This window comes from Thermobia domestica, chromosome 4 (assembly GCF_964235325.1).
Source record: "Thermobia domestica chromosome 4, izTheDome1.hap1.1, whole genome shotgun sequence".
Classification (NCBI taxonomy): domain Eukaryota; kingdom Metazoa; phylum Arthropoda; class Insecta; order Zygentoma; family Lepismatidae; genus Thermobia; species Thermobia domestica.
The window spans coordinates 280012388-280038416 of record NC_137457.1 but is presented as its reverse complement, the minus strand read 5'-3'; the positions used below and the strand labels follow the sequence as shown (position 1 = coordinate 280038416).

At 35.3% G+C, this 26029-nt stretch overlaps 1 protein-coding gene across 1 annotated transcript in view; it reads left to right on the top strand.

Moving 5' to 3' along the window:
• Positions 1 to 11954: 11954 nt before the first annotated feature.
• Positions 11955 to 26029, top strand: part of LOC145684102 (androgen-induced gene 1 protein-like) — a 40578-nt gene continuing 26503 nt past the window's right edge. The window contains exons 1-2 of the mRNA XM_081755992.1: positions 11955 to 12174; positions 22336 to 22473. Coding sequence (XP_081612118.1) covers positions 11998 to 12174; positions 22336 to 22473 — 315 coding nt within the window. The 5' untranslated portion in view covers positions 11955 to 11997. The remainder of the gene's footprint in view (positions 12175 to 22335; positions 22474 to 26029) is intronic.

Genomic DNA, 26029 nt, shown 5'->3' with positions numbered 1-26029 from the left:
TAGTTGGTTGCTAGTATTTGTTTATGGATACCTAATTAACATGTATAATTGCAAGACAGTTTATGTGAATATACGTTAAAAGAGAATCAACGAATAAATTATTTACTACTCATGATCTACTTGTGATTTCAGTATAAAAGGTGAGAATAATAGCGGATATAATTACGGAAGTTATTTTAAGATGTGAACAATTACTGCCATTTAAGATTTATTTATGTTATTAGCCGAACCAGGGTTGACGACCACCTTTGGTGAGTCGTTGTAAAATTTTGGTTTACCTCACCCGGGAACTTTGTAAATTCATATCCTGAAGTACAAAGTAAGGGTGAATTTACTTCAGTAATAAGGTTCATGTCTACGAACTTAACTATACTTAGAAGTGGTAAAATAATCACAAGAAAAATTATGATCGATGAGGCAATGGAGAAAGAAACTGGTGACAATGGTAACGACGAACAAAATATAGCTCCTGTTGTACCTGAAGTGTTGACATTTGAGGAAAAAATCTTAATGGCTTTACAGCGACAAGAACAAAAGTTAGCCCAGATGTCGGAAGAATTAAAGCATACGGTTCAGCAGAAATCCGAGGAATTAAGTAAACGGTTGGAGCAAACAGACCAAAAATCAGAAGATACGAAACAATCTGTGATCCAGGCGGTGAAAGACCTTACATTACAATTTGATGAAAAGTTAAAAAGAGTATCAGAAGATTGCCAGGATAATTACAACCATGTAATCCAAGAAGTCAATTGTGTAAAAAAGGATTTGGAAGTGATAGAATCTTCTGTACGGTAACAAAAGATTCAGGTTACGGATAATTCTAACCAAATACGTGCGAATACTCAATGGATATCTACATTACAAGAGGAAATTAGGACGTTGCAGATTAAGGACAACGCATATCACAACAACATGATTAATGATCGTTCGGAATTCCCTTGTTCTCAAGAGATGACCTCGCATTCACCCGTAACAGATCAACGTGGACATCACATTATCTCATCTTCAAGTAATCCATCCGATGAGGACATTATTTTGGAAAGGATACATCCAGGAAATAAAGATGGGCGGAAAAGAGATGGTGGAACCACAGATAATGCAGTAGGTAAAAATTGTCAATCAACACGAACACGAAATGGTGAAAGGAAGGTAAAGTTAAGTGTAAAGATGAGTGAAATACGTGCTATGAGTAAGTTTAGTGGTAAATGTACTGAAAATGCTAGCTCTTTCTTAGAAAAATTTCAAGATGAGTGCAATATAATGTGTATAGATAAATCCCAATATATGAAACTAATCCCTCATTTATTACTCCCACCATGTTCTTTATGGTTTAAAGCAGTATGAGATCACATTAATACATATGAAGAATTCAAAGCAGTGCTGATTGCAAATTACAAAAACGACTTTTTGCTTGCAAACAGAGATGCCACGATTAGAAACCAACCTTTTAATCCTCGTTTGCACAAATCTGTTGTCGATTTTGTCGTGAATACATATAACGAATTAAAAGTCGTAAATCCGTTGCAATCGGAATCCAGAGTAATTGCATCAATTCGAAATTTGTTACCGTTTAAACTACAACAGATCTTGTTTTCTACCCAGTGTATGAGTCTTAATCACCTATTAACACTTGTCCAATGTTATGAAACTCAATACCACGCTCAGAACCATCAAGCAGGATTAGGCAAAATTAAAAACAATTCAGATCACCTTGTACTTGTTCGGAATCTAAATATCCGTAATGCAGACAATACGGAATATAACCTAAGTCGAGCAAATTTCAACAATCAGAACGGACAAAATAGGCGAAGATATGTTGGGAATCCACCTAACCTAATTAATCGTGGCAATCCGTATGTTAGACCATATAATCAAAATAGATTCAAAAATAGACGAAATACATGGCGAAATTCCAGGAATATAGTAAACTATATGGATACACGTAATCATAATTCAAGAGATTGCACTTCATATCAAAATCAAAACAATGACGCAATTCATGTACAAAATAACAACGCGGAACATAATCACGATTGTGCAGTACAATGTACTTTATTAGAATCATATGCAGGTACGAATTTAAATTGACTGCAGTTGATGAAGTAAGGGTTAAATCCATATCAGCTATAGATTCTTATGAACATTTATCTTCAAAATTATGTGTTAATGTCAATAATGAAAACAACCCTTATGACTTTTAGATACTTTATCACGTTTGTTTCAACAAACGATAATTTTCAAATGATTTTAATTCTTTCTTGTTAATGTGAAGAATTATAGTTCGATTTATAATTGATTAAAAGCAAAGGTTATTTATATTATATCGATCTGTGTTGAAACTTAATTGTCAAAGATTATGTTAAGTATAAGATTCATTCTATTAAGCTAATTATTCGACGACTGTCTTTATGAGCTACCTTATATGTTATTCGAATAAGATCCTTTTGTATCATGACATCTTATTGATATAATGTATAATTTAAAATATCATCTAACATAATTACTATATAATGCGCCCTGGAATGATCAAACATCTTTTTCTTAATATGATCGTTTTTAATAATGATTGAAACTATTGATTATTGTGATTTATGTTTTAAAATGTAATTGTCTTTTACAATTTTTGACTTCGCACCCTTCAGTGATTAGTTTAATAAGCGACGACGTTTCTATAATAAAAAATAAATATTAATTGAAATAAAAGATTTATTATAAATGTATTTCTATAAAGGAAGCTTAATAAAGTTATATACGAGGGTCGATCAAAATGTAAAGGACGTAATTAATAGAATATCATTATTATAAAACGGACCAGTGGTTCTTAAATATAAAAGCCAAGCTCACTTGTAACTTTTATATTCAGTCCCGTCGTCGGGCGACATTTTATACAACGAGATACTTTGTATTTTGGGCAGAAAGTGCTTCTACACAAGCACTATATCGGATATAATGTTAATTTAAGATAACAAAAGAAGAATGTTTTTAATATATGTAAGAAATATACATTATTGTATAGTTGGTTGCTAGGTATTTATTTATGGATACCTAATTAACATGTATAATTGCAAGACAGTTTATGTGAATATACGTTAAAAGAGAATCAACGAATAAATTATTTACTACTCATCATCTACTTGTGATTTCAGTATAAAAGGTGAGAATAATAGTGGATATAATTACGGAAGTTATTTTAAGATGTGAACAATTACTGCCATTTAAGATTTATTTATGTTATTAGCCGAACCAGGGTTGACGACCACCTTTGGTGAGTCGTTGTAATTGTGAGCGAAACCTTTTAAAATCCTTACCACCAATTGACAGTAATACTTTTACCTGAAAGAAAGGAAAGTATTTAGATCTAATGCATGCTAAAATCAAAAAGAAAAACAATATATATAAGGGTCCGTATTGTTATGTTTTTCTACCAGTGGAAAAAAACGAAGCATGAATGAAACTAGATTGATTTTTAGATACTGTAATGTGAAGTGTGAAAAAAAAAGGCGTGGGGTTCTGAGTTTCACGGAAGGCCGTATCAAATGGGCTACGTGACTAACAAAAACTGTTTGCCTGGGATTTATTTGGTAACTTTCAGCTTTATATCGGAATAGCGGTTATTTAAAAGGACCATTGTCCGTTTGAATTTGAAAAAATATTTTATGTATATATATATATATATATATATATATATATATATATATATGTGTGTGTGTGTGTGTGTGTGTGTGTGTGTGTGTGTGTGTGCGTGCGTGTGTGTATGTATATGGAAATTACATACACTTCCAAAAGTAACAAGTAACAGTGGGTTAATCAGTGCTGCCAACAAGTAGTGTCAGAAAATAGCTAAATGACGCACAAAAACTAGCTAAAAATGGCTCAACTTACCTTAAATTATAGGTAACAGAATTTAGGAATAAAGAAACTAAATATTTGGTACTTTAAGCCTACTAGTTTACAAAGATGTTCTAATATTATTTATCTTTTGATATCCTCAAATCAAACAGTTTCAAAATACAATTTGTTCCTTCATTGACTAGAAGTAATAAAATCTCTTGAATTATTTTCAATTTCTAATGCTGGGTATGGCTTGATAACACTATTGATCTATCACAAAAATATATACATGCACATGCACGCATCTCAACAAGAAAAACTCTACCCAAACTAAAAATACACTAGAAACTAATCAAACAAATTGACTATGGAGAAACCAGATTCAGGAATCCCAATTTACCGTGACGGATAGGTGAGACTGATAAAAGATATCTAATCTACTGTGACAATGTAAGTGCTGTTGTAAACAAAAGAATTAGAAAAATACCAAAATAAACTACTTTTTTTAGGTTTTTCATATTTTCTAAAAAAAAAAGAAACAAATTGACTGCTAAATGACTATATTAGCAAGTATGAATGGCAAGTTGACCAAAATTATAGTTCATAGCTAATGCACATGATAATGACTAAATTGGCAAAAATGGAGTTGATGCTAACATTTAGTCAAAAGAGAGATGTTCCAAAAAGACGTAAATTAAAAGATATAACAAAGATTTGAAACCTGCTTCATAATTTGTACAGGTTTGATAGGATACTTACATATTTGTTTCCGAAGTTAGGTTCTTCAAGCTTTCTCTCAAATGTTTGAAAATCATTCAACGTTCGCAGAGGCAGAAGGCCAAGAAGTTCGGATTCTTCGTTTATGGACTCTGCTTTCACACTCACACCATTACTTAGAAGTGTGTCGACCTTCTTCTCGACGGAAGATACTCTTTCACTAAGGTCAGCTAAAGTAGATTGCATTTGGCCAAATACCATTCTGATATCTGCAATAAATTTTAGGAAATATTGTTTTGAAGGTGTTAATATAACTAGAAAATATATTATTTCACAAACCATTGAAACAATTAAATGTACAATCATGTTCAAAATGATTGTCGCATATCTATAACTGTCTTCTTGTAAGAATATAATTTGATAATGATTTTGCATGATACTTTTAATACCGATACTATGTGTATAATCGAGAAATGTATATTTGTGGAAAATTTTATAGGGAAAGAATTATAAGCACATAAATTAGAATGAGTAAAACAAATGGACAAGAAAGTTTTATTTTCGTCTTATTGTTCTTATTTACTGCTCTTTTGACATGAAATTTGCCACATACATGTCTTTGCCGATTATGCACATACCAACATTATAAGAAATACAGGGCGAATTCGTTATCAAATCTTATTCCTACAACAACATATTTATAGACATGCGACAATAATTTTGGACATGGGTGTACGTTTGTGGTGGACAAACACCGTGTGCGTAGATTTTCTCAGGGTTCTGCCGTTCCCCTCCACTTTCTTCAATCCATTATTTAATTCATTCTCATCATCACCGTCTCCTTTAGGCTGCCCCGCATAACCGTGGGACAAAACTGAAAGATTTTATTTAAATATGATTTCGCTGTTCATTTAATCAGAAATCTTGGGGGGAAAAGTGAGGAACAATTAGGAAGACGTGTGTAGAAGACCACTACGTTGGAGAATTATGACCAGGTCATTAGAGTATGACGTCATAAATCAGCACTGCGGAAGGAAAGGGTTGATTGCTCAGAGGTAGAACGTTGCCTTTTGGTGCGACGGATCTTTGGTTCAATCTCCGGCCTTATGAGTTTATGATGGACAATATCATATTCGTGAGGGCTTTCCCATTCTCATGCCACTAATTCCTTCATAATCATTCACTATCATTAGTCATCCGTGTATCTTAACATTAACCCTAGGAAGACTAAACTATAATTGGTCACGTGAAAGACTAAGGGGGGTCAATTTTGCTCGTGGTTGTAAATTCCAATTTTAACCCTACTAATGTATTTTAAAGTTATTTAATGACTGCTACTAATAAATGTGAGTTGTAAAATTATTTTAAGACTTGTGAAATTTTATTTTAATAGGAAATATTACAAGTCCCAGTACAGACTACTACCGCATTTGGTTAGCAGACATGAAGTAGCTTGAAATACATTAGCCTGTGTAGACAAGTTACTATACTAAACCTGAGAGTATTACGTTTTCTCAATGTATAAAAGTAGATTACGTTAATTTAGTCATCCATTCAAAGAATAGATAAGTTTACATGATCCTTTCAAAGTAAAACTGTACTCCTCTTAACATTTCTAAGTTGCTAAAAAAAAAAAAAAAAACTACCACAATAATGTGCTTTCTAATAAAACTAAATTTAAGTTTAGATTACAGAAGAAAATACAAAAAAAAAAATTCAAACGTTGTAAAATGAATTTGTTCGGGCAAAGAGAAAAAGAAAGTGCAGGCAAATTTGACCCACCTTCGTCTTTCTATGGTTAAGGACATAGCGGGGTTATGAAGAACGGGACCTACAGCTTAAAGTGAGATCCGAACCACTACTCAGTTTGCACTCGAGAGATATTGTTCTTCATTTGAACTCGAAACCAGAATCCCTTGATAACAAAGGCGATAAATCCACAGACCCATCATCCACGGAGGTCAACTGATAGAAATACGTTGCAGTGATCTTGCATACTTGTGAATATTTTAGGAGCCACATAAGAACCAAAAGGGAAAGAACTGCAAAATGGAATCACTCTATAGTTATACAGATTAAATCAATGGACAATTTTAAAAGACTATATAGTACAGAAGATCTAATTTAGTCAGTCAGAAATATAGGCTTAATTTAATTTGCTAATCAATACAGGAAGTGACTAATAGTTCTCGACCATTCATACTATCTTTCTAAATAAAACTTTTTATTATTATTATTATTATTATTATTATTAACAAACCAGTCAAACCTAATAGAAATCTCTGTTTCGTCGATCTACATTCCAATGTTATAAATTTAGACACTTAATCAGCTTCTGTGGAAAAGTTTTGTTGACCGTCCGCTAGTGTGGCAGCGCACTACAGGCAGTTCGGCGGGAACTCCAAACTTGATAAAATAAAATCACAATTAAAGAGACAAGTTAAAAAAGTATTTTTCACGAATCCCACCCCCACTCAAATTGTGGACTATCATGCCTCCGACAAGGAAAATTCAAGCTTAACCAATGCTGAAGGAGTAGACTGCTGAATAATTTATGATGTAATGGCAAATCATTTGCAGAACTAGTTGACCTATGACCTCTAGTTTGAGCGAGTTGCGTTCATTTCTCGAGGTTGCGACCTTGTTCAATCGAATCATCAGCCTCAAATTACCTTTACTCTTAAAAAAAAGAGGGCAACGGTTACTCCACTTTAATCTAAGGTAAACGTATTTAAACAATAAAAACTGGTGTAAAGCAAACATTCCGGTTTAAGTGAAAAAAAAAAGTTTAAAAAAAAACACACGGTTTTGGCCAATCCTGAAAAATAGCGTTATTTCTTTATTACATCCGCTCAGATTGCAAATATTTTTCTGAGATTTTAGATCCAGACTTCATTCACCTGGTAGAAAAAAAAAGTAAACAAAAGCACTAAAATCAATTAAGAGACAGAAGTTACTGTTTTCAGAGGATAAAAAGATAAAAATGTAAGCAACGAAAAACCTAGTTTTCTTCAAACTTACACCCTCGACTTCTTACCTAACAAACTTCAAACTAATATGCCAACTTATTTTCGCGTAATAATCCATTTTGAATTATTATTAATATCTAATAAGTAATTTTTCGAAATTCATCGTTCTTTTACCCTAAACCCAAAAGTCCATACCCGATCGAACCTTTCCTTGCACTTATTGTAAAGCGATGAAATGAGTGATATCACTTAATCTAAGATTGATCAAGTATACCTTAGAATAAGTAATTGTTCCTAAATAAAGTCGGACATAAGTATTTATATTCTTCAATTTTGCCCCCAACCTCCGAATAAATATGGAAGAACATAAGGAACGAAAGATAAGCATGATGCATTCTAAAATGAGTGAAATGTCCAGGCTTGCTTGCTGCATTTAAATATCATCCGTACCGATTCTTGGGGAAGCCACATCAGTTAAAATTTTTAGTGTATCGGTGAAAGCTAAAACAAGAAAGCTTAGGCAATTTATTAATTCAAAGCAGTTTTCTCCTCGATTGTGGAGATAAAACTTAATTTTCATTACTTTAGCGGACGGCTCTCCAAATTTAAATCGATTTTGTTGATTTTTTCACTAGATTTGGGGCACTACTTTACAAACGCTTCACGAACCACAGCTGAGCGAGCGGAGGGGATTAGAAGCCCCGTAGGACTCGTTTTTTCCCCTTATCTTTTAAGTTACACACGATTGGCATTGCAGCCATTGTAGACTGTCATTTTCCAAAACTTAACATACAAATACTGGCATTTCGTTCCTTGCTTGTATTCAACCGCTTCCGCCCTGGCAAATAGCTCCACCATAACATACTTACTTTCCCATGTATACTCATTTGCACATACAATTTATTGAGTTTAAAACACTTACATTATCATTTAACTACATTCATTATTAATATGGGGTTAACTTTAGCAGATGGCTCTACCTAATTAAATAAATTATTTTAATGTGTTTAGACTTCATAAATCGTATCTGTTATATAGAAACCTACGAAATGGAAAATTAAGTATGTTATGGTGGATCTAATTGACAAGGCGGTAGGCAGACGAATACAAGCAAGGAATGAGATGGCAGTAAGTACATACGAAGCTTTGGAAAATGACCGTCTGCAATGGTTGCAATGCCAAACGCGTGTAACTTAAAAAGTAGGAAAAAACAAGCCCTGCGGGTCATCTATTCCCCTTCGCTCGCTCAGCTATGCTACGTAAAGTGTTATGTAACGGCATATTTTTTGAACTGGGAGGGGGCAATATCTTGCTTAAATTTTGTACTTTCTTGGTATATAGTTTGTATTTTTTTTTTATGGTTTAGGTAGGTTAAATTAGTTTGGATTAGTTTAGGTTAGGCTGGGTTAAGATACTTGGGCATTATCGAGCAGATGGTTCTACCAAATGTTCACACATTGCATTTCCTGGTTCCTTTTTGTAGAATATCCACTAAATGAGAAGCTAGTGCATAAACCACGAACCAACTTGTGCTAGGTGGCCACAAAAAAAAGCACGAATGTTATCTAACCGAGTCAGGGCAGGAGTGTAGCTGGGAGTCCCGAACGGAGCGAGGGGATGCGTCCGTAGAGAGCAGGCGTGTCAGCGACGGAGGACATGCACATAAACGAGGAAAGTGGAAAAATACATAAAATATCTGCAATAATTTTTACATGGTGATTTTACCTGAATTCGTACTTTCTTATTATATTTTCTGTTTTTGATGATTTAGGTTAGGTTTGGTTAGTTATGTTAGTAATTACGGTTACGTAACACCAACTCATTTCTCCTGTAAACATGGTGGTTTTAAATGATTTTGGCCCCCAAGTTCCAAAATTCTCTACATGTAACAGTATTATCTCAAATCTAGTGAAAAATGACCATAAAATCGATATAAATATGGTACAGCCGTCTGCTAAAGCAATGCCTTAACAGTTATCAAGTATTCCACCTATAAATTTTTAATATGATAAAGCCGTCTGCTGAAGTTAACCCTCTAATTTTTGTACTGATATTCAGGGGTGCCCGAGGAAAATTTTCTAGGGAGGAGCCCATCTCCATGGTTGCTATATTACGCCTGGTATTTAATATACATGGTTTCCTATATTACGTATACATTTTCGTAAGCCAAAGGGGGCCCGGGCCCCATCCCCTCCCCTTCGGGCGCCTATGCTGATGCTAATTGTCAAGAGCCATCACTGACTTTAAAGAATCCAATGGCTAAATATGGTATACATTATACGGATGAACACACTTAAAAAAAAGAAAACAAAATAAAAGGTATAAACATAAAATCTCATCCCTATTTGAAAAGTAATGAAGTAATACTATCCTAAAAGCGCTCAGCGCACCAGTCTAAAATAAAAATCACCTTTGTATTTTGTAACTACAACTAAAGTAGGGCTTACTATTATATTTCATACACATAGCTTACCTTTGTTTACGTTTGGAAGAAATCAAGCGCCAAATCTCAGACTACTCACCAATCCTACAGATGGCTCCATTTGCTAAACAATCGACAAACGTCAAGCGTTTTGAATCAAGCTTGAAATAGGCTTAGTAGAAAGTTGATAAATTCAAGCTTCTTTTCAAGTTAAAAACAAGGTAAAATAAACGTTGATTGTCGCTTGTCGCATTCAAGCTTCTTTTCAAGTTAAAAACAAGCTAAAATAAACGTTGATTGTCGCTTGTCGCATCAACTGTACATTGCTAAGCCAAAATCAAGGGAAAGCGACCCTTGATTTAAGCTTACATGCTATCGGGGCCTCTATCAAGGAATGTTTAAAACAGAAGAGTGCGAAGAAGTATAGCAAGTCTACTATGTCTACCGAACCAAGTACTAGTGCAACTTCCGTAAATGAACTACCAGAGAAAAGAAGGAAATCTACCATTCAAGGTTCTCCTGCAAGAAGAAATGTTTTGCTGTGGCTATAGCTCTACCAAGTACATCTGGAATCACAAAGAAAAAACATTCAAAATCACCAGAAGGAGACGGTAGTTACCAATGCAAGTTCTGTCATGAATATTATTCAGATCCACTTAATGAAGACTGGATTCAGTGTTCTATTTGTCTGTCATGGTTTCACAAAAACTGTACCGATTATTATAAGGAACAAGACATTTACGTTTGTGATCTGTGCAAACCAAGCGTGTGATGTGATATTATTTTCAGCCCTAAGCCTTATTATTGTTTTTTTTTTTTTTAATCTGTTTGCTACTACGTAGATTGTATTCACTAGAGTTACTATAGATTGAAATAAATTAGATCCTAGATGCCTACTTGATAAGAAAAAAGACTTCTATGGACTTGAGCTTTTAAACATATTTAAGGATCATGTGTATGCAAGCTTTGTCTAGACATTGTATGTGTTAGGCTAATACTCACAAAATATTAAACATTTTAATCTTGTGGTAGGTAAAGCAGTTCATTTAGGTGTCATTCTTTTATTATCTTAGACTGTGTACACACAGTGGCGTATTTACGATTTTGTTTCGGGAGGGGCTTTGCTAACTTTCCGGGGGGGGGGCTTTGCCTGGAATGTGAAAATTCTGCAAGATATTTCATTTACTTTACTATACTAAGTAAGATTTCGGGGGGGCTTAAGCCCGGAAGCCACCCCCCTAAATACGCCACTGTGTACACATATATTGTTCTTCTATACAATTTATATTTTGCATATCTGTATTAAACCCTGACTTTTAATGTATGTGTTTTTGCTTATTCACTTTGCCCCACTATCATGATCCGCTTTGCCCGACCGGTGGGGCAAAGTGAATAAATTGCAGTAGCTCAGTAATTAAGCAATATCATTTATGTATATGCAATTCTCGTTACTATTGTATTGTTATTTGAAAGTTTAATAATCATAAAATATTTCCTCAAAACTTTGGTTTCCTAGTCTTAATTTTAGCTGCCATTTGAGGCCTTTGAAGTTAAGTGGTCCGCTTTGCTCTCCTTTCCTATATATATATATATATATATATATATATATATATATATATATATATATATATATATATATATATATATATATATATATATATATATATATATATATATACCTAGAGAACCGGTTGTTAAAATATTACCACTGGATCCAGAAACAGATTTATTAGATTTGTATTATTTGAAAAAGAAAAAAAAAATGTCTTGGACCAGAACATGGTTTTGGGGCAGACAAAATTCGAGTTGCAAAGTATGAGTGTACTAAAATTTGCTATTAAATTTGCTTTAATTTTCTTCGTTTGCAAAGAAGTAAGTCATGGACAAAATTGTAATTTCATTGATACCAAATTAACGCAAAATATTTATCAGTAAATGCTTGTACTACCAAAATAAATGATAACTTTCTTGTTGTTTTGTAAACTGCCCAATGACGTTCAAGAGTCAAGGTCAAGCAAACCAAATGGTCTGTTACTTCTTGTAAACTGTGTCATTTGCATGAAGAAGTTCAGTGGAAGCAAGAAGGAAGTAGAAAACTATATCAACATGTTTCACGTCGTGGCATTTGTCTATTACTTATTTGTAATGGGTTATGGATCTCTGTTAAATTTTCCGACCAATGTTAACCTTGCAACTGGTGGACGAGGCATGTTCTTCCTAACGACTTGGACTCTGGTAAGTTTCACTCAAGTTAAGCTGAATAATGGGATTACTCGGGGATATTTTACTTACAAATGAGTTTAGATCTTCGTAGATTATCTGCGTAGATTCGAGTAAAATGAGAATTTGTTATTACAGGTAACGTAAGTCAGTGGCGTATTTACGATTTTGTTTCGGGGAGGGGGACTTTGCTAACTTTATTCGTGAAACTGTGAAAATCATGTAAGATATTTCATTTAATTTAAAAGAGTAAATAAAATTTCGGATGGCATAAGCCCGGAAGCCTCCCTTAAATACGCTACTGCGTACAGTATATGAATGGCTGTTCTTTTCTTTTTGTTACTTGCTTTAAGTATAAACCCTATAACCGGTGCCGTAACTGTTGTTTCTTCGAGCACCAAAACTAGAGGCAAGGGAGCATAAGGCAAGAAAAGAAGCGAATCTTTTTAAGGAGAGTTAACCGAACCTTCTGACTAGTGGCGTGATCTAAAAATCATCATGTCACAGCTATTTCTATGTCGAAGAAACGTGCATACAAACACACCTATACATAAACACTGGCATAAGATCACGAATTTGGTGTTTGAAACCGATGCACTGACTACGGTCGCTGGATGAAATGTGGGCGATATGATTGGCTAGAGCAGTTGTATTTCAGTTTTTTCTTCTTCTTCTTTTCTTGTACCCCTAAAGTTACGTCCAGACTTGGAAGAAATGCTCGTGCAGAACAGAATGTGTGGTGCGATGTGCGGCTTGATGTTACGATATTTTGTTACATTACAAGAATTCATTAAAATGTAGGCAGTCACCCCGCACTGTAACTAGCAACATACATTTTTTTTTTCTATTTGCCGATTGTTTTCGTAGTTCAGTAGAGACGTGCTGCTAGATACATTTTTATTGACTTGGTGGGCAATAAAAAGTGAACACACAATCTCACTGCATTTCTTAAATGATGGTAGGACTCAATTAATTCATAGAGCAGAGTCTCGGCAGACTTCGCCAGTAGTGGAAACACATTTATAATTCCGGAATTGTGATGCTGAGGACTTTTAAAGTCACAAATTGAACCAATTTTCTATATTATTTTTAGCTAAAATAAATTTTCACACTTGTGGTATCACAAAATGATCGGCATTCGGAATGGTCTGGCGAGTACTTAAATCGGAGCTCAGAATTTCTCTGGTATGCCGCCATACTATCATTCAAAAATACATATTGTCCTGTCCACAGTGAAAAAGAAAAGAAAGACAAGAAAAAAATACAAAATAACCTACATTTTCATTCAAAAATACCTAAAACTGCAGGACAATTTTCCGGGGAAGTACCCCAGATTCCTCGCTAATCCTGAGTGGTGTTCTATACCAGTAGTGTCATTTCAGGTTTAGCTTGAGGGGACAAAGTTCTCCACCAATGTAAGAGTTTCACATTTTTATATTAGTATGCAATTTATTTAAAAGCATGTGATTCTCAAACTCAGGGGGATAATTACCACTCCTTACCTTTCCCAAATGACGCCCCTGTTTCATACCCCGAGGTTTCGAGCACTCCACTAATTTTCAAAACCCGAAGCCCTTGACTTGTGTGCGGGTTGCTGTTACGTGAGTACGTATTGAAAGCGTCCAGAGATCCAGTCCACGCCAATTATACATAATATTCCTTTGATGCGACGGAGTAACACCGACTCCACTCAGAACACAGCCTCGCAAAACATAGTAACGTGACTTGTTACGGTGTTGTGTGAGGCTCGCAACTAAATTGGCCGCGTATGTATCAGTAACATATGTTATGTGATTTTACGTTATGGGCATTTTTTACAAGTCTGGACGCACTATAACATCTGATAGCACCAATTTTAAGATATCTTTAATTCAAATTATAGATAACTAACAGAAATGGTTTTCGTCATTCATGGTATTGCACATATATACATATCCCTTATTTTAAATTTTACGTACCCGTTATCAAGTCATCACGTACTGAGCTAGAGCCCCTTATGTGTTCTCCCCACATGAAGTTTAGCAAAAGAAACACAGTATATAGGGTGTTTCAAAACAACACCGACAATGTTTGGGAGGTGACCCTTAATACCAAGATAAGACAAAAAGTATAGACCAACCTAGGTGTACAAAAATTCTCCCATTTCGGAGTTATAAGGCTGCCAAAAATATGAAAAAATAAATTTTAAAGGTCCATAGCTTCAAATGGGCCCTACTGAATTCAAGTCAAGACTTCACTTAGAAACTAATATGTGCGCTATCCAAAAATACATGTTTCAGAATGCTAAGCTACTCACGCAACAATTTTTACAGAGGGAGTTTGGCTACGGGCATATAATTTGAAGTACCTCTATAAAAAGCATGGAAGAATTATGAAACTTGGATATTTGGATAGGGCACATACTAGTTCCTAAATAAAGTTTTGACCCGACTACGCTAGATCCCATAGTTTTGGAGCCATGGAATTTATATATATATTTTTTTTTTTCATGTTTTCGACAGCTTATAACTACAAAAGGAAACATCACCTCCCAAACGTTGTCGGTGTTCTTTTGAAACATCCTGTATAAAGGTGAAGCGAACTGCTGGGGAGACAGAATAAAAGAATCACGATTTTTACAGTTTTCTTAAGTTATTCGGTATTGAAATATTACTGACGAAATTAGGTAACAAGCACTAAACTGTGATACTACAGCTAATGAAGGTCTTGGCTAGGTAGAAAACACATGTAGAATTGAGCGATGCGTGGTCAGCGCATCGGTTCCTTGGTGCCGTTATTTCTGGATTAGAATTCTACAGTGTGTCCGTAAAGTTGCGCAACCCAAAGTTTGATTGCATATATTTTTTGAATCGAGAACGATAAAGACATGAGACTTGAAACAAATGTAAGCGTGTTCTATGTAGATGTTTTCGAGATCATGACCAATGTTGGAATTTGTAATGTTTTATGTAGTGATGAAAAAAAGTACCGAAAGTGTAAAATAAAAATGTACAAAATGAAGAAAATCAATGTTTAATTGCAGAAAATTGATTTCCTGTGGGTGAATCTCTATGTATATGTGCAGTACGCATCAACATTTATCTATTGGTGCAAAAATGTGACAAAGTTGATGCAGTGTTGCCATGCAAAAAGGCTATTTATTGCAAGCCCGTAAAATGGGTAGTTTTTAGCAGAAACGCGGTCCCTGGCAACACTGTTGTTGTAAAATTACTGCAACAGGTGTATTTTAGATTAATTAATGATAAGCAATGAGAATTTGCACATATTGATAACCTGAGTTTTTATTCAAAAATTTGCGATAAAGAAAAATACCCACCTGGCAGCTGGCATAAAAACTCAGGTTATCAATTATGTGCAAATTGTCATTGCTTATCATTGATTAACCTAAAACACACCTGATGCAGTAATTTTACGACAGCAGTGTTGCCAGGGGCTGCGTTACTGCAAAAAACACCCATTTTACGGACTTGCATTAAATAGTCTTTCTGCATGGCAACACTGCATCAACTTTGTCACATTTTTGCACCAATGGATAGATGCTGATGAATAGTGCACATATACACAGGGATTCACCCCAGGTAATCGGTTTTCTGCAACTGAATTTTGATTTTCTTCATTTTGTACATTTTTTATTTTACACTTTTGGTACTTTCTTTCTCACTAAATATAAACGTTACAAATTCCAACATTGGGCATGAGTTCAAAAATATCTACATAGAACAGGTTTATATTTGTTTGAAGTCTCATGTCTTTATCATTCTTGGTTCAAAAGATATACGCAATCAAACTTTGGTTGCGCAACTTTACGGACATACTGTACCTCTTAATTCAGATGGCAAATTACATATTGAAACACACACACACAAAATACAAATACAACAAGAACTGCATATTAACATGCAATTAATTCAAAATAAAGATTAGACATAAGCAGCAAGATTTTTTTTTTTTAAAAAAAAAAAAGCTTATTGTAAATCATACATTACTTATATAGGGTGTCGCGGGAAAGATAACGTGGTAACATAAGGTCGTGATAGGGTAATTCCAGGAGAGTTAAAACACTTTTTTTTTGGGAAATATTTATTTATCTTAAAATACGAATCCGTAGAAGAGTGATACATGCCTATGTTTAAAATGTATCATGTCTGTTTTTAATTCCATGTATGGTGCATGAATGAAATATGTTACTACGTTAGAGTATGATAAAGCAAATACTATGATTGTGGCATCTCTCTGCTCGGAGTTTAAGGGCGAGAAACCACAATGGAAGTATAGATGCCACAGATTAACAGAATATTTCAAATGTTTATTCTTGCAAATTATGATTATGAGAATATGCTCTCGTGTATAAGCGTAAGTGAACGGGGAGATTTTATATATCTACTGCCACAATAGAAGAAAAATATATTTAGTATTAATGAATCGAAAAGAAATTTAAAACCTTACCTAAAGTTACAAGATTACCTTATGAGTAACCCATATTTAATAATAGACAGCTAAAGAAATAAAGCAATTATTCTAAAAATTTGTTAACATGATAGTTGAATATTATGTTACATATTATATTAGAATTCTCACTTATTTGGCTATTTGCTTAAACCTGTATTTTCACAAAGAACTAAATTAGGGCTAGACAATTTGAGAAGTTCAGAAAGCAGGCTTATTTTCTCTCTGACAGCATGCTCTTACAATCTATACAGTAATCCATATATAAAGAGCATGATTCTTGGAACCAGAGTTTGCAAGAATTACATTGGATCTAGTTATATATCTTTTTTTTTTTTTTTCGTCTGCTCATAAGTCTCCCAGCATTCCTAACATTCATCTCCCTCTTCAGCTGTTTTCGGTACAACTGAGGTAGATTCTGTAACGATGATCATTGTACATTTTGGTTTAGAAAATCTCGAAATTCTTTCTTGCAAACTTTTCCCCTTTATCCCACGTCTTTGTTCTTTCTTTGACCTCTCAGCCCGTTTCTTTTTTATATTTCAATATTGGAATCTAAAGATAAAACCGTTCCAAATTGTCTTCTACCAGAAGGTTTACTTTGTGGCAATTTTCGAATAAGAGAGTTTATATATAGGCGGATTCTTTGTTGTTGTTTTGATTCTAAGTGATGGTAGCAACATCTGATATCGAGAAATATTCTTCAGGACTATTGTTTAGATTTATGAGGTACAAATCTGAAGATTTAAAGCCGCCACTGATTGTATTACCCACTGTTGCTGATTTCTTCCCTCCATTGCCATTCAAAAATTTCTTGTCGCATACATCTCTTTGTGTTTCTGATTCTTTGGATTCGCCATTCGTGCAGTACCGTAGCTTCTTGCGAAACTGCTTTTTCAAAAGTACAGAGCTCCTCCGTGGCTAAGCGGGTAGCGTACACGCCTTTGGCGTGGGAGACCCGGGTTCGATTCCCGGCGCGAGCTCATGTGGTTCGGATTCCACGTTAATCAGTAGGTCCACGTCTCATATAGCCTCGCTGCTGAAAGGGACGCTAAACTAAAATCAACTCAACTCAACTTTTCAAAAGTACAAAATACATTTCTTCAAAGGTTGCAATGCGTTCTTATTGAGATTCTGTAATGTCTTTCAGCTTCACGCAAACATATTGCATTATTTCTTTGCTTATGTACTGCTTCCCTGAGTGCATCCTAAGGCCAGTTTCCCCTTTTTGAGTCAGGGTTTCTTGTATAGTATAGGCATTTTTTTTATCAAAATATAATAATAATAATAATAATAATAATAATAATAATAATAATAATAATAATAATAATAATAAAGCATTTAATACTGTGCATGTAGCAACAATGTTTTCAACTCAAATTAGACCTAACACTTTGTTGCTCTCTATTAACTAGGTCTAATTATAAAAGAAATAATACAAATAAATATAAAGTGCAGGTTTAAATTTTATTTAGATACTTACATACACCTTAGGGGCTTACTTAAGCTTTGTTTATGAAAAACAGAAAAGTGGGAAGGTAACAAAGATAATGGTGAGGCATTTCTATTTAGTGTGGTATTTCTCCCAATTTATCAGGGGCAGATGACTCATTCTCATACTATATACAAGTGGATAAGCTTCGCTTTAAGATAACTACTTATCCTCTGATTAGCTATGTATATTGAGATGTTCATTCAACGTTTCTTTTTCTTTTTTCTTCTTCTTCTAAGCCTTTTTCAGTTAGCTGGGGCCGGTTTTTCTTATCTCTGTCCTCCACCTGTTTCTATTTTGTGTCATATTCGCTGTGACACCACACTGCACCATATGGTTAATCTCCCCACTTGGTTGGCCGGCCACAGTCTCGTTTCCCCTCACTTCCATAGCATCTACTCGGTGAGCTACGTATTCCAAAGGTCTTCTTCTTACATGCCCAAAATCTCTCAATCTACTTCTCTGAATCTACTTTCTTGTAGATTTTCTGTTATTGATCTCTCACTCACCTTTAAGGAAGAGAGGGGGAATACCGAACACTTAAAAGTTTCGACCTTTTTCTGGAAGACCGAAAACCACGAATAAAAATTTTCTAGGTAAATGAAAGAATAATGTCTATTGCTTTAAACGGATATAATGTTTGATCATTATTCTAAATAGTAGAGAGTACATGAGCAGTTATAAAAGACATATCAAAATTCGGATTTACCCCATTAGTGGGATAAGTCCGAACGACCTACTTACAGTAATGTAATTTATAGAAAATGATACTGTACACTGCACAATGACACTGTATAGAATATGACACTGACAAAATATGAATATGACTGACAAAAGCCTATATGAACATATGAATGAAAAACAGGTTACAGCATAGCGCTTGCCACTAAATTTTTTAACATTCGTAAATCTGCTGTATGTAACAAAGTATGAAAACCTTTTAGTTCCCTGTACCCATACTCTGATACTACTACAAATTATATTTCTTTTAGCAGCACAAGTCCAAGTAGAGTTATAATTGTGCAGACTTCGTACTTCAGTGTTGACTTATCTACACCTACTCATTTTTGCACGGCACATATCGCAAGCATAATTGGTTCCCGAAGTTTCTGAGTCGAAGTCACTACAATTCTCGTGGCACTACTCCTCACATTTGTCGCACTGTATCCATTAATAATTCTTTCCGTCATATTTCTTCTCCTACCCCCATCATACCCCCTTTCACGATGCAAACCCACAATTTTAACGCTGTGTTTACAGAAAAATTGAACCTCTATCTGACTCCCAACATCCTTCCTTAAATTATTGCGTCATTTCATTTTTGAAATACGAACTCAATATCAACATTTTCTAGTGGAGGAAATCTGAACGGGTTGCAAACCTTCTGTTCACCTTTGCCCCACACAGTACTTAAATGGAATATTCCACTTCCCGCCTGAACAAAGTAGAGCAATATGGTATGATGTTACACATTAGTAACTTTATCTTCAGCAATGTCAATCATAAAATATTACTGCCAACATCATAATGCTATTTGTGCTATGTGGCTACAACTACTCACTTATCTTTATAACACGAAGGTGTCAAATTGTTCTTTGTGAATTCTTACTACACATACAGAGCGTCTTCACACTTAAAACCATTTCTCGTGCAAATCCGTCACGTGAAGAAACAAATGAGCACTTCAGTCTACCTCGCAGCGTTGTCAGTTCCTGGAAATTGTAGTATTCGGAATTACCCGCCGTTCGGTTTTACCCCTCGCTCCCTTACTGTTTCCCGGATCACTTCATTTTTATTTTTGTTCTTCCGCGTCATTCCACACATCCACCGCAGCATCTTCACCTCTACCAAACTGCCGTTTTTGGCAGTTTTTCACAGGTATGGCTAATCGGTGATAAGTTGGAATAGAAAATCGTCCTGTGGGGAAAAACTAACCTTCACAACTTAAAGAAAAAAGATGTGGTTGGGGATTGAAATATTCACCAATTTTATTCGGAAGGGCGTAATTCGCCAATCATTGCTTTCTAAAAATTAAAATTTCAAATTTCAAATTTTGTACATTTTTTAAGAAGGCATCAGCGCTCAATTTCATTTTTTCATTTTTGGCCGTCATCCCGTTTAAAGGGTAATTCCCTTTCTTCGGGTTAGAGGAGTAAGGATTATCAGGAGAGGATGGTTAATTTGTTGAGGGGTTTGGGTAGTTTTCTTTCATCATTGTTTTTTTCATTTTTTTTATATTTTTTAAAATTTTATTTTGGAATATGGGCAAGGATTTGGAAGGTTCTTTCGGCCTGGGCCTATGTTTGGTACCATTCCGGCATTTGCCTGATGTGACTAAGGGAAACCCTGGAAAACCTTAGTCAGAATACGTGGTCAATATAAAAACAATGTAATATATATTAAAATTTGCATTAACACCAAATACCTATATCCTGCCATCTGTGAAGTACAAGGTATACTAGTATTTGTACGACGTCTTCTAAGCCTTTTTCCCAGTTAGCTGGGGTTGGGTTCGTTTTCCTAATTTTATAAACAATTAGAACGTTTACTGTATATCCTGTTCATTTCTAAGAAATTATTTTAAAATCTTTGGAGATATGGAATTTTAAAAATTCCTCTGCAAAGTGGTGAACTGTGTGCATGACAAGATTAAATACCCGTCGGACTGAGAGTGTATACGCGCCAGGAAAATGTGGCAACGTAGCACTCCGAATAAACTGTGATAGCGAAGGGCGCAAAGCAGAGAAAATCGTAATCACATAATTTGTCATTGTTTAGAAAGAGTTTGGTTGAAAAAGGTACTTTAAGATCTTTCTACATTTTTTTTTTTTCATATCGATAACACACTGCAGCAATTCAGAAAAAATGATGCCTTACTTTTTACTGAATAACAAGAATATTATTAAGTGTTGAGTAATGAAAATTTCAGAACTTACAGGTAATAAACAGGTCCGCAACCAGCCACAGAGGTTTGGGGGACTGGCATGGATATATTATGGGAGCCAAGTCAATAAAAATTCTCTTACAAATAGCTACATTGTGTTTTTCGTATTAATAGTAGCATTTTGTGTTAAGGTCTGGAAAGGCCACGAAAAGTTCAGGGGGCCTGGCCCCCTAGCCCCCTCTAGTAGCGGGCCTGGTAATAAATGCATCTACATATCGTGCACAGCGCAGTAGCGTAGCCAGGATGTGTGTTTGGGGGGGGCAAGTGCTGTTATAGGTACATATAGAAAAATTACAAACAAAAAAATATATAAACATAAAAGTATATAAAAAATTACAAACATCAAAGTACTAAAGTACATTGTTGGACCTCTTTGGGGGGGGCCGGCCCCTCCGGGCTCCCCCTTCCCTACGCCACTGTGCACAGGAAATTATTTCACGTGATCCCGTTTCCGATATATAGTTCTATAAACAATAATCTACCAAAATAGTACGACAAATGCACACTTTTTCATTAACTCCTTTTTTTCTCACTATACACTACAAAGAAAATTTTTGTCATTTGTTTTTTTCTCACTATACACTACAAAGAAAAAAGTATTGAAAAGGCAACATTCCGACAATTCTAAAGAAGATACGACAATGCAATATAGGTTTTCAGTGAACGTCAGGAGCAGAGGCGGATCCAGGGGGACGATAGGGGCAATCGCCCCCTCTAGAAGAGGATATTTTTTTTATTTTGTATATAAATAAAACCCATCCTAGAGTTTGGAGCTCCAAAAAGTAGCTCTAAGTTTCAATATTACAACCTACCGCCCCCCCCCCAGAAGTCCGTCCTGGATCCGCCCCTGCATCAGGGCAGCACTCCAAAGTCAGGGGCCTATCTTTATGAACTGGATAGTAGTGTGACTCGCCTAATACCTATGACCACGTTCAACAGATTTTTTCAGAAATATGATTTCTTGATTGTGTGGCGTTTCCCGCCACATTTCATACCTCCTGGAATTATCTATGTAAGAGATTGAAAAAACCTGCGTTAGCTAAACCTATACCCATCTAAGAATCATTGAAATCTCACAAATCCTATATCGATGACTATAGAGAAAATTTCACTATCTTTAGACCGCCATCATATCTAAAGGAAAACAAATCCTTTCAAATGAATAGAATGCTCGTAAGAACAATATTGTGACTTCAATAATAAAATAATCGAAACAAAATTCACAATAACATCATTTATATTTCTATTGCAATTCCTTTTTAACACTGTTCTCTTCTGTCTTCTTTCGTTTTAGGTGTTTCAGTTCATCTACTTCACGATAGCATTCTTGGACCAATTATTTTCGACTCATGATGAAGTTGAGAACGAAAAGAGACCGTTGAGGAAATTACGAAGCTACTTATTTACAGCGAATATTTTTCCAATGTCTTTGGTAAGTAAAATACAAAAAAATATATAGTTGTAACTAGTGGGGAAGCAAGCCTGTGTCCACAGGGTGCTAGGGGGCCGGGCCCCTCCTAAATTTTCACTGCTCCCCCTAAAAGTTTCACGGTAGGCTTGCAAATAAACTGTAGTAATATGGTGATGAACTATAATATGGTTGGGTTAGGCCCCCCCTAACTTTTACCGGGCTCACCCTACATTTTTGGGCTGTCTACGGGCCTGTGGAGAAGCGCATTATAAAAGTGATCGAATTTGTTTTAATATAAGTCAGGAGCTTTCAACACCCTTTGAAACATATTGCATTGCCGTTTTGACGTATGATTAGCGTCATACTAAAGCTCTGACTACTGCAGGAAACATGTTAGTCGAACTCTTTAGTATGTCACTAATCACGCATCTATGGTGATCAACATTAAAACCGAATAGGTTGATTTCTGCCACTTTCTATTTGAATTGAGGGTTGAGAGAGAAGATACTACTTTAGAACGCTAAATTAATTTTAAAAAACTCTACTCGAGGCCCGTATCCAGGGGGGTCTAGGGGGCCGGCCCTCCTAAATTTTTGCTGTCCCACTAAAAATTTTCTCGGTAGGCTTGCAAATTAACTATAATATGATGATGTACTATAATATGATTGGATCACCCCCTCCCTAACTTCAGCCGCCCCCTCCCTAACTTCAGCTGCCCCCTCCCTAAATTTTTTTGAGCTGGCTACCGGCCTGCTCTACTCGCTGTCTCTTACCGTTTTTGCTCTGTGTATGTCAATAGTGAAACCGGAAGTTGTAATGAATTTCTCTCTCTTCTAGTTTTAGAAAAGGATTAACGATAGATATGAAATAAATTCTTAGAACGCTTAAATGATTCGATAAAACGCTTTTCGCCAGGGGTGCAACACGAGGGTTCCTGGGTCCGGACTCCGTCCCCCCTAAAAAAAAATCCAAACCCAACATATATTTGTACACTGTCTTAAGAAAACTATGTTTGTTTAACAAGGAAATGATTGGTGAGGCATGAACATTTGATTTGGAAGACACGTAGGCTCAGTGGTAGAGTGCTTATGTCTTGTATGTGGGATCCTTGGTTCGGTCTCTGGCCAATTTAAAACATTCGATACTACACATCATCTCTAGTTTTATTAAAAAAAACAAAACAATTCGGGCGGTGTTCAGAGAGGATTCGTTAATCGAGGTTTAGTCACAGACTAGTTAGTAAGAATACTAACTCTTTACTAAGGAAGGTGCACTTTTTGGTATTCAGAGTCTACTTTGAGTACAACTAAAATGATGATTTGAGTATGATTAACTTATATAACCCTAATACATCGGGTGAGAAAAATAAATGTGGTAACTTCGGAAAAGTAGATCAGCAGATGCGTAGTCTGTAAAAATGAAAATATATGAAATACGAAATACGAAATGTTGTGTCGCACGCTAAACCGTGGATAAAAGATTAGCCTCTGCTCTAGATTAATTAGTCACATGTGATTAACTTCGTCAAATACTACATCCTAATCAGAGACTCTGAATACAATTTTGATAACCATCCTTTAGTCAAGCCCGTAGTATGGCGTTAATCAGACGTCAAAACGACTCTGCATAAGGCCCTTCAATTCTATCTTTTTTTAAAAAATATATATAGGTGAAAGTATTTTCCAGTTACTTGTTGTCTTTTCGGGTGCAGAATAATACCCGTTCAATACTACATAGATGTAGTGGCTTGTAGTATTGGACCTTCACCCCGAACAAAAAATTCTTGGTGCGCGCCTACTTCTCGTTATATGTACAAGGTTTTCATAAAGTCTGGACGGATTTAATTTGCTTATAATTTTCATAAAAATGCTCATAATGAAATCAAATAAAGTGCAAACGGTAGCGGAAGGATTAAATTTTTAGTTGGCAACACTGTTAGATAAGCGGCAACTCTGAACACGTTGAGAGAGAGAGAGAGAGGGAGGGCAAGGGTCAGTTTCTTGAATGGAGACCGTGAATGGAGATTCGTACCTGGATATGTTGCAGAAATACCTCATTCCGGAACTGGAGTCACGTGGAATCCAGAACAACATCGTGTTCCAACAGGACGGGGCACCCCCTCACTATGCAATCAAGGTGAGACAGTTCCTTGACGAGAAATTCCCTAACAGATAGAGGATGTGAAAATATGTATACGCCGCCTACGCGAATGTGTGGACGTAAAAGGCGCCCAGTTGGAGGTGTGGCGGTGAATGAACTGAGCTGGTGCAGATTACAGGTAAAAATTTAATCCTTCCGCTACCGTTTGCACTTTATTTGATTTCAATATGAGCATTTTTATGTAAATTATAAGCGAATTAAATCCGTCCATACTTTATGAAAAACCCTGTATATTACAGTTTTTTGCTCTAGTGATCAACTTTAAAACCAGAAATGGCTTATTTCTACACCTTCCGGTCACATCATCTTCACCAACGAACTTGATTTCCTAACTTTTGGATCTATACATCGCGGCCAGAATTGTTGGTGGTCTATTAACTAGTTCTTGAGACTTTTTTTAGTCTCCCGGACGGAAGTACCCAGACAGACAGAATAAATACATATATAAAATGAATTTTGGTAAACCAAGCCCCTTAAAAATGTTGAAAATGTGCCGGGTAGTGTCTGCAAGATGGTATTACACGAAGTAAAAATTTTTAAAAGACCCTTCGTATATTATCTAAGTTTTAAATGTGTAACAATTATGACGTGATAAACAGTGCACCTAAATTTCTGGTCTATACGAAAAGGTTTAGGAACAGTGGTTATTTAATAGTATTTTATACATACAGTAGAATCCCGCAAACTCGACCTAATGGGGACTGAGAGGTCGGTCGACTTACTGAAAAAGTCGAGTTTTACGAAATAAAGTTTGAGCTACTCACTACTCATATTTTACTGCATATTACTCTAGCACAATACAGGACTAATGTGCCAAAATGTATACTTTATTTTATACAGGATGTCTGAAAAGTCGTCTGACATAGGATAACAGTTATTATCACAGTTACAACAAAATGTAAGAGGAGAAACCGTCTACAAATATTTTACAATCTAAAGTGAAAGTTTTTTTTTTTTTTAATCGGACGAGCCGTTTGGGCTGTACACTATTTATGCGCCCAATGTTAAATGAAAATGCAACGTTGCCATTTACCTGGACCCACAACTTAAGTGAATGAAGTTACTGTCTTTTACGTTAATTTGACGATGGCCAATCCCCATTCGAAACATGCCCTCATTTACCATACTCTTACAAAATGTATCCACCTCTTATTATTGTGGATCATTTATGTTATCGATCCAGGTAAATGGAAACGTTGCATTTTCTTTTAACATTGGGCGCATAAAGAGTGTATAGCCCAAACGGCTCGTTTGATTTAAAAAAAAAAAAAATCTTTCATTCTAGATTGAAAACATCATATTTGGAGATGATTTCCCCTCTTACATTTTGTTGTAATTGTGAGAATAACAGAGTTACCCTATGTCAGAGGACTTTTGAGATACCCTGAATATTGTGATTTCATGCTTTATTGTTTAA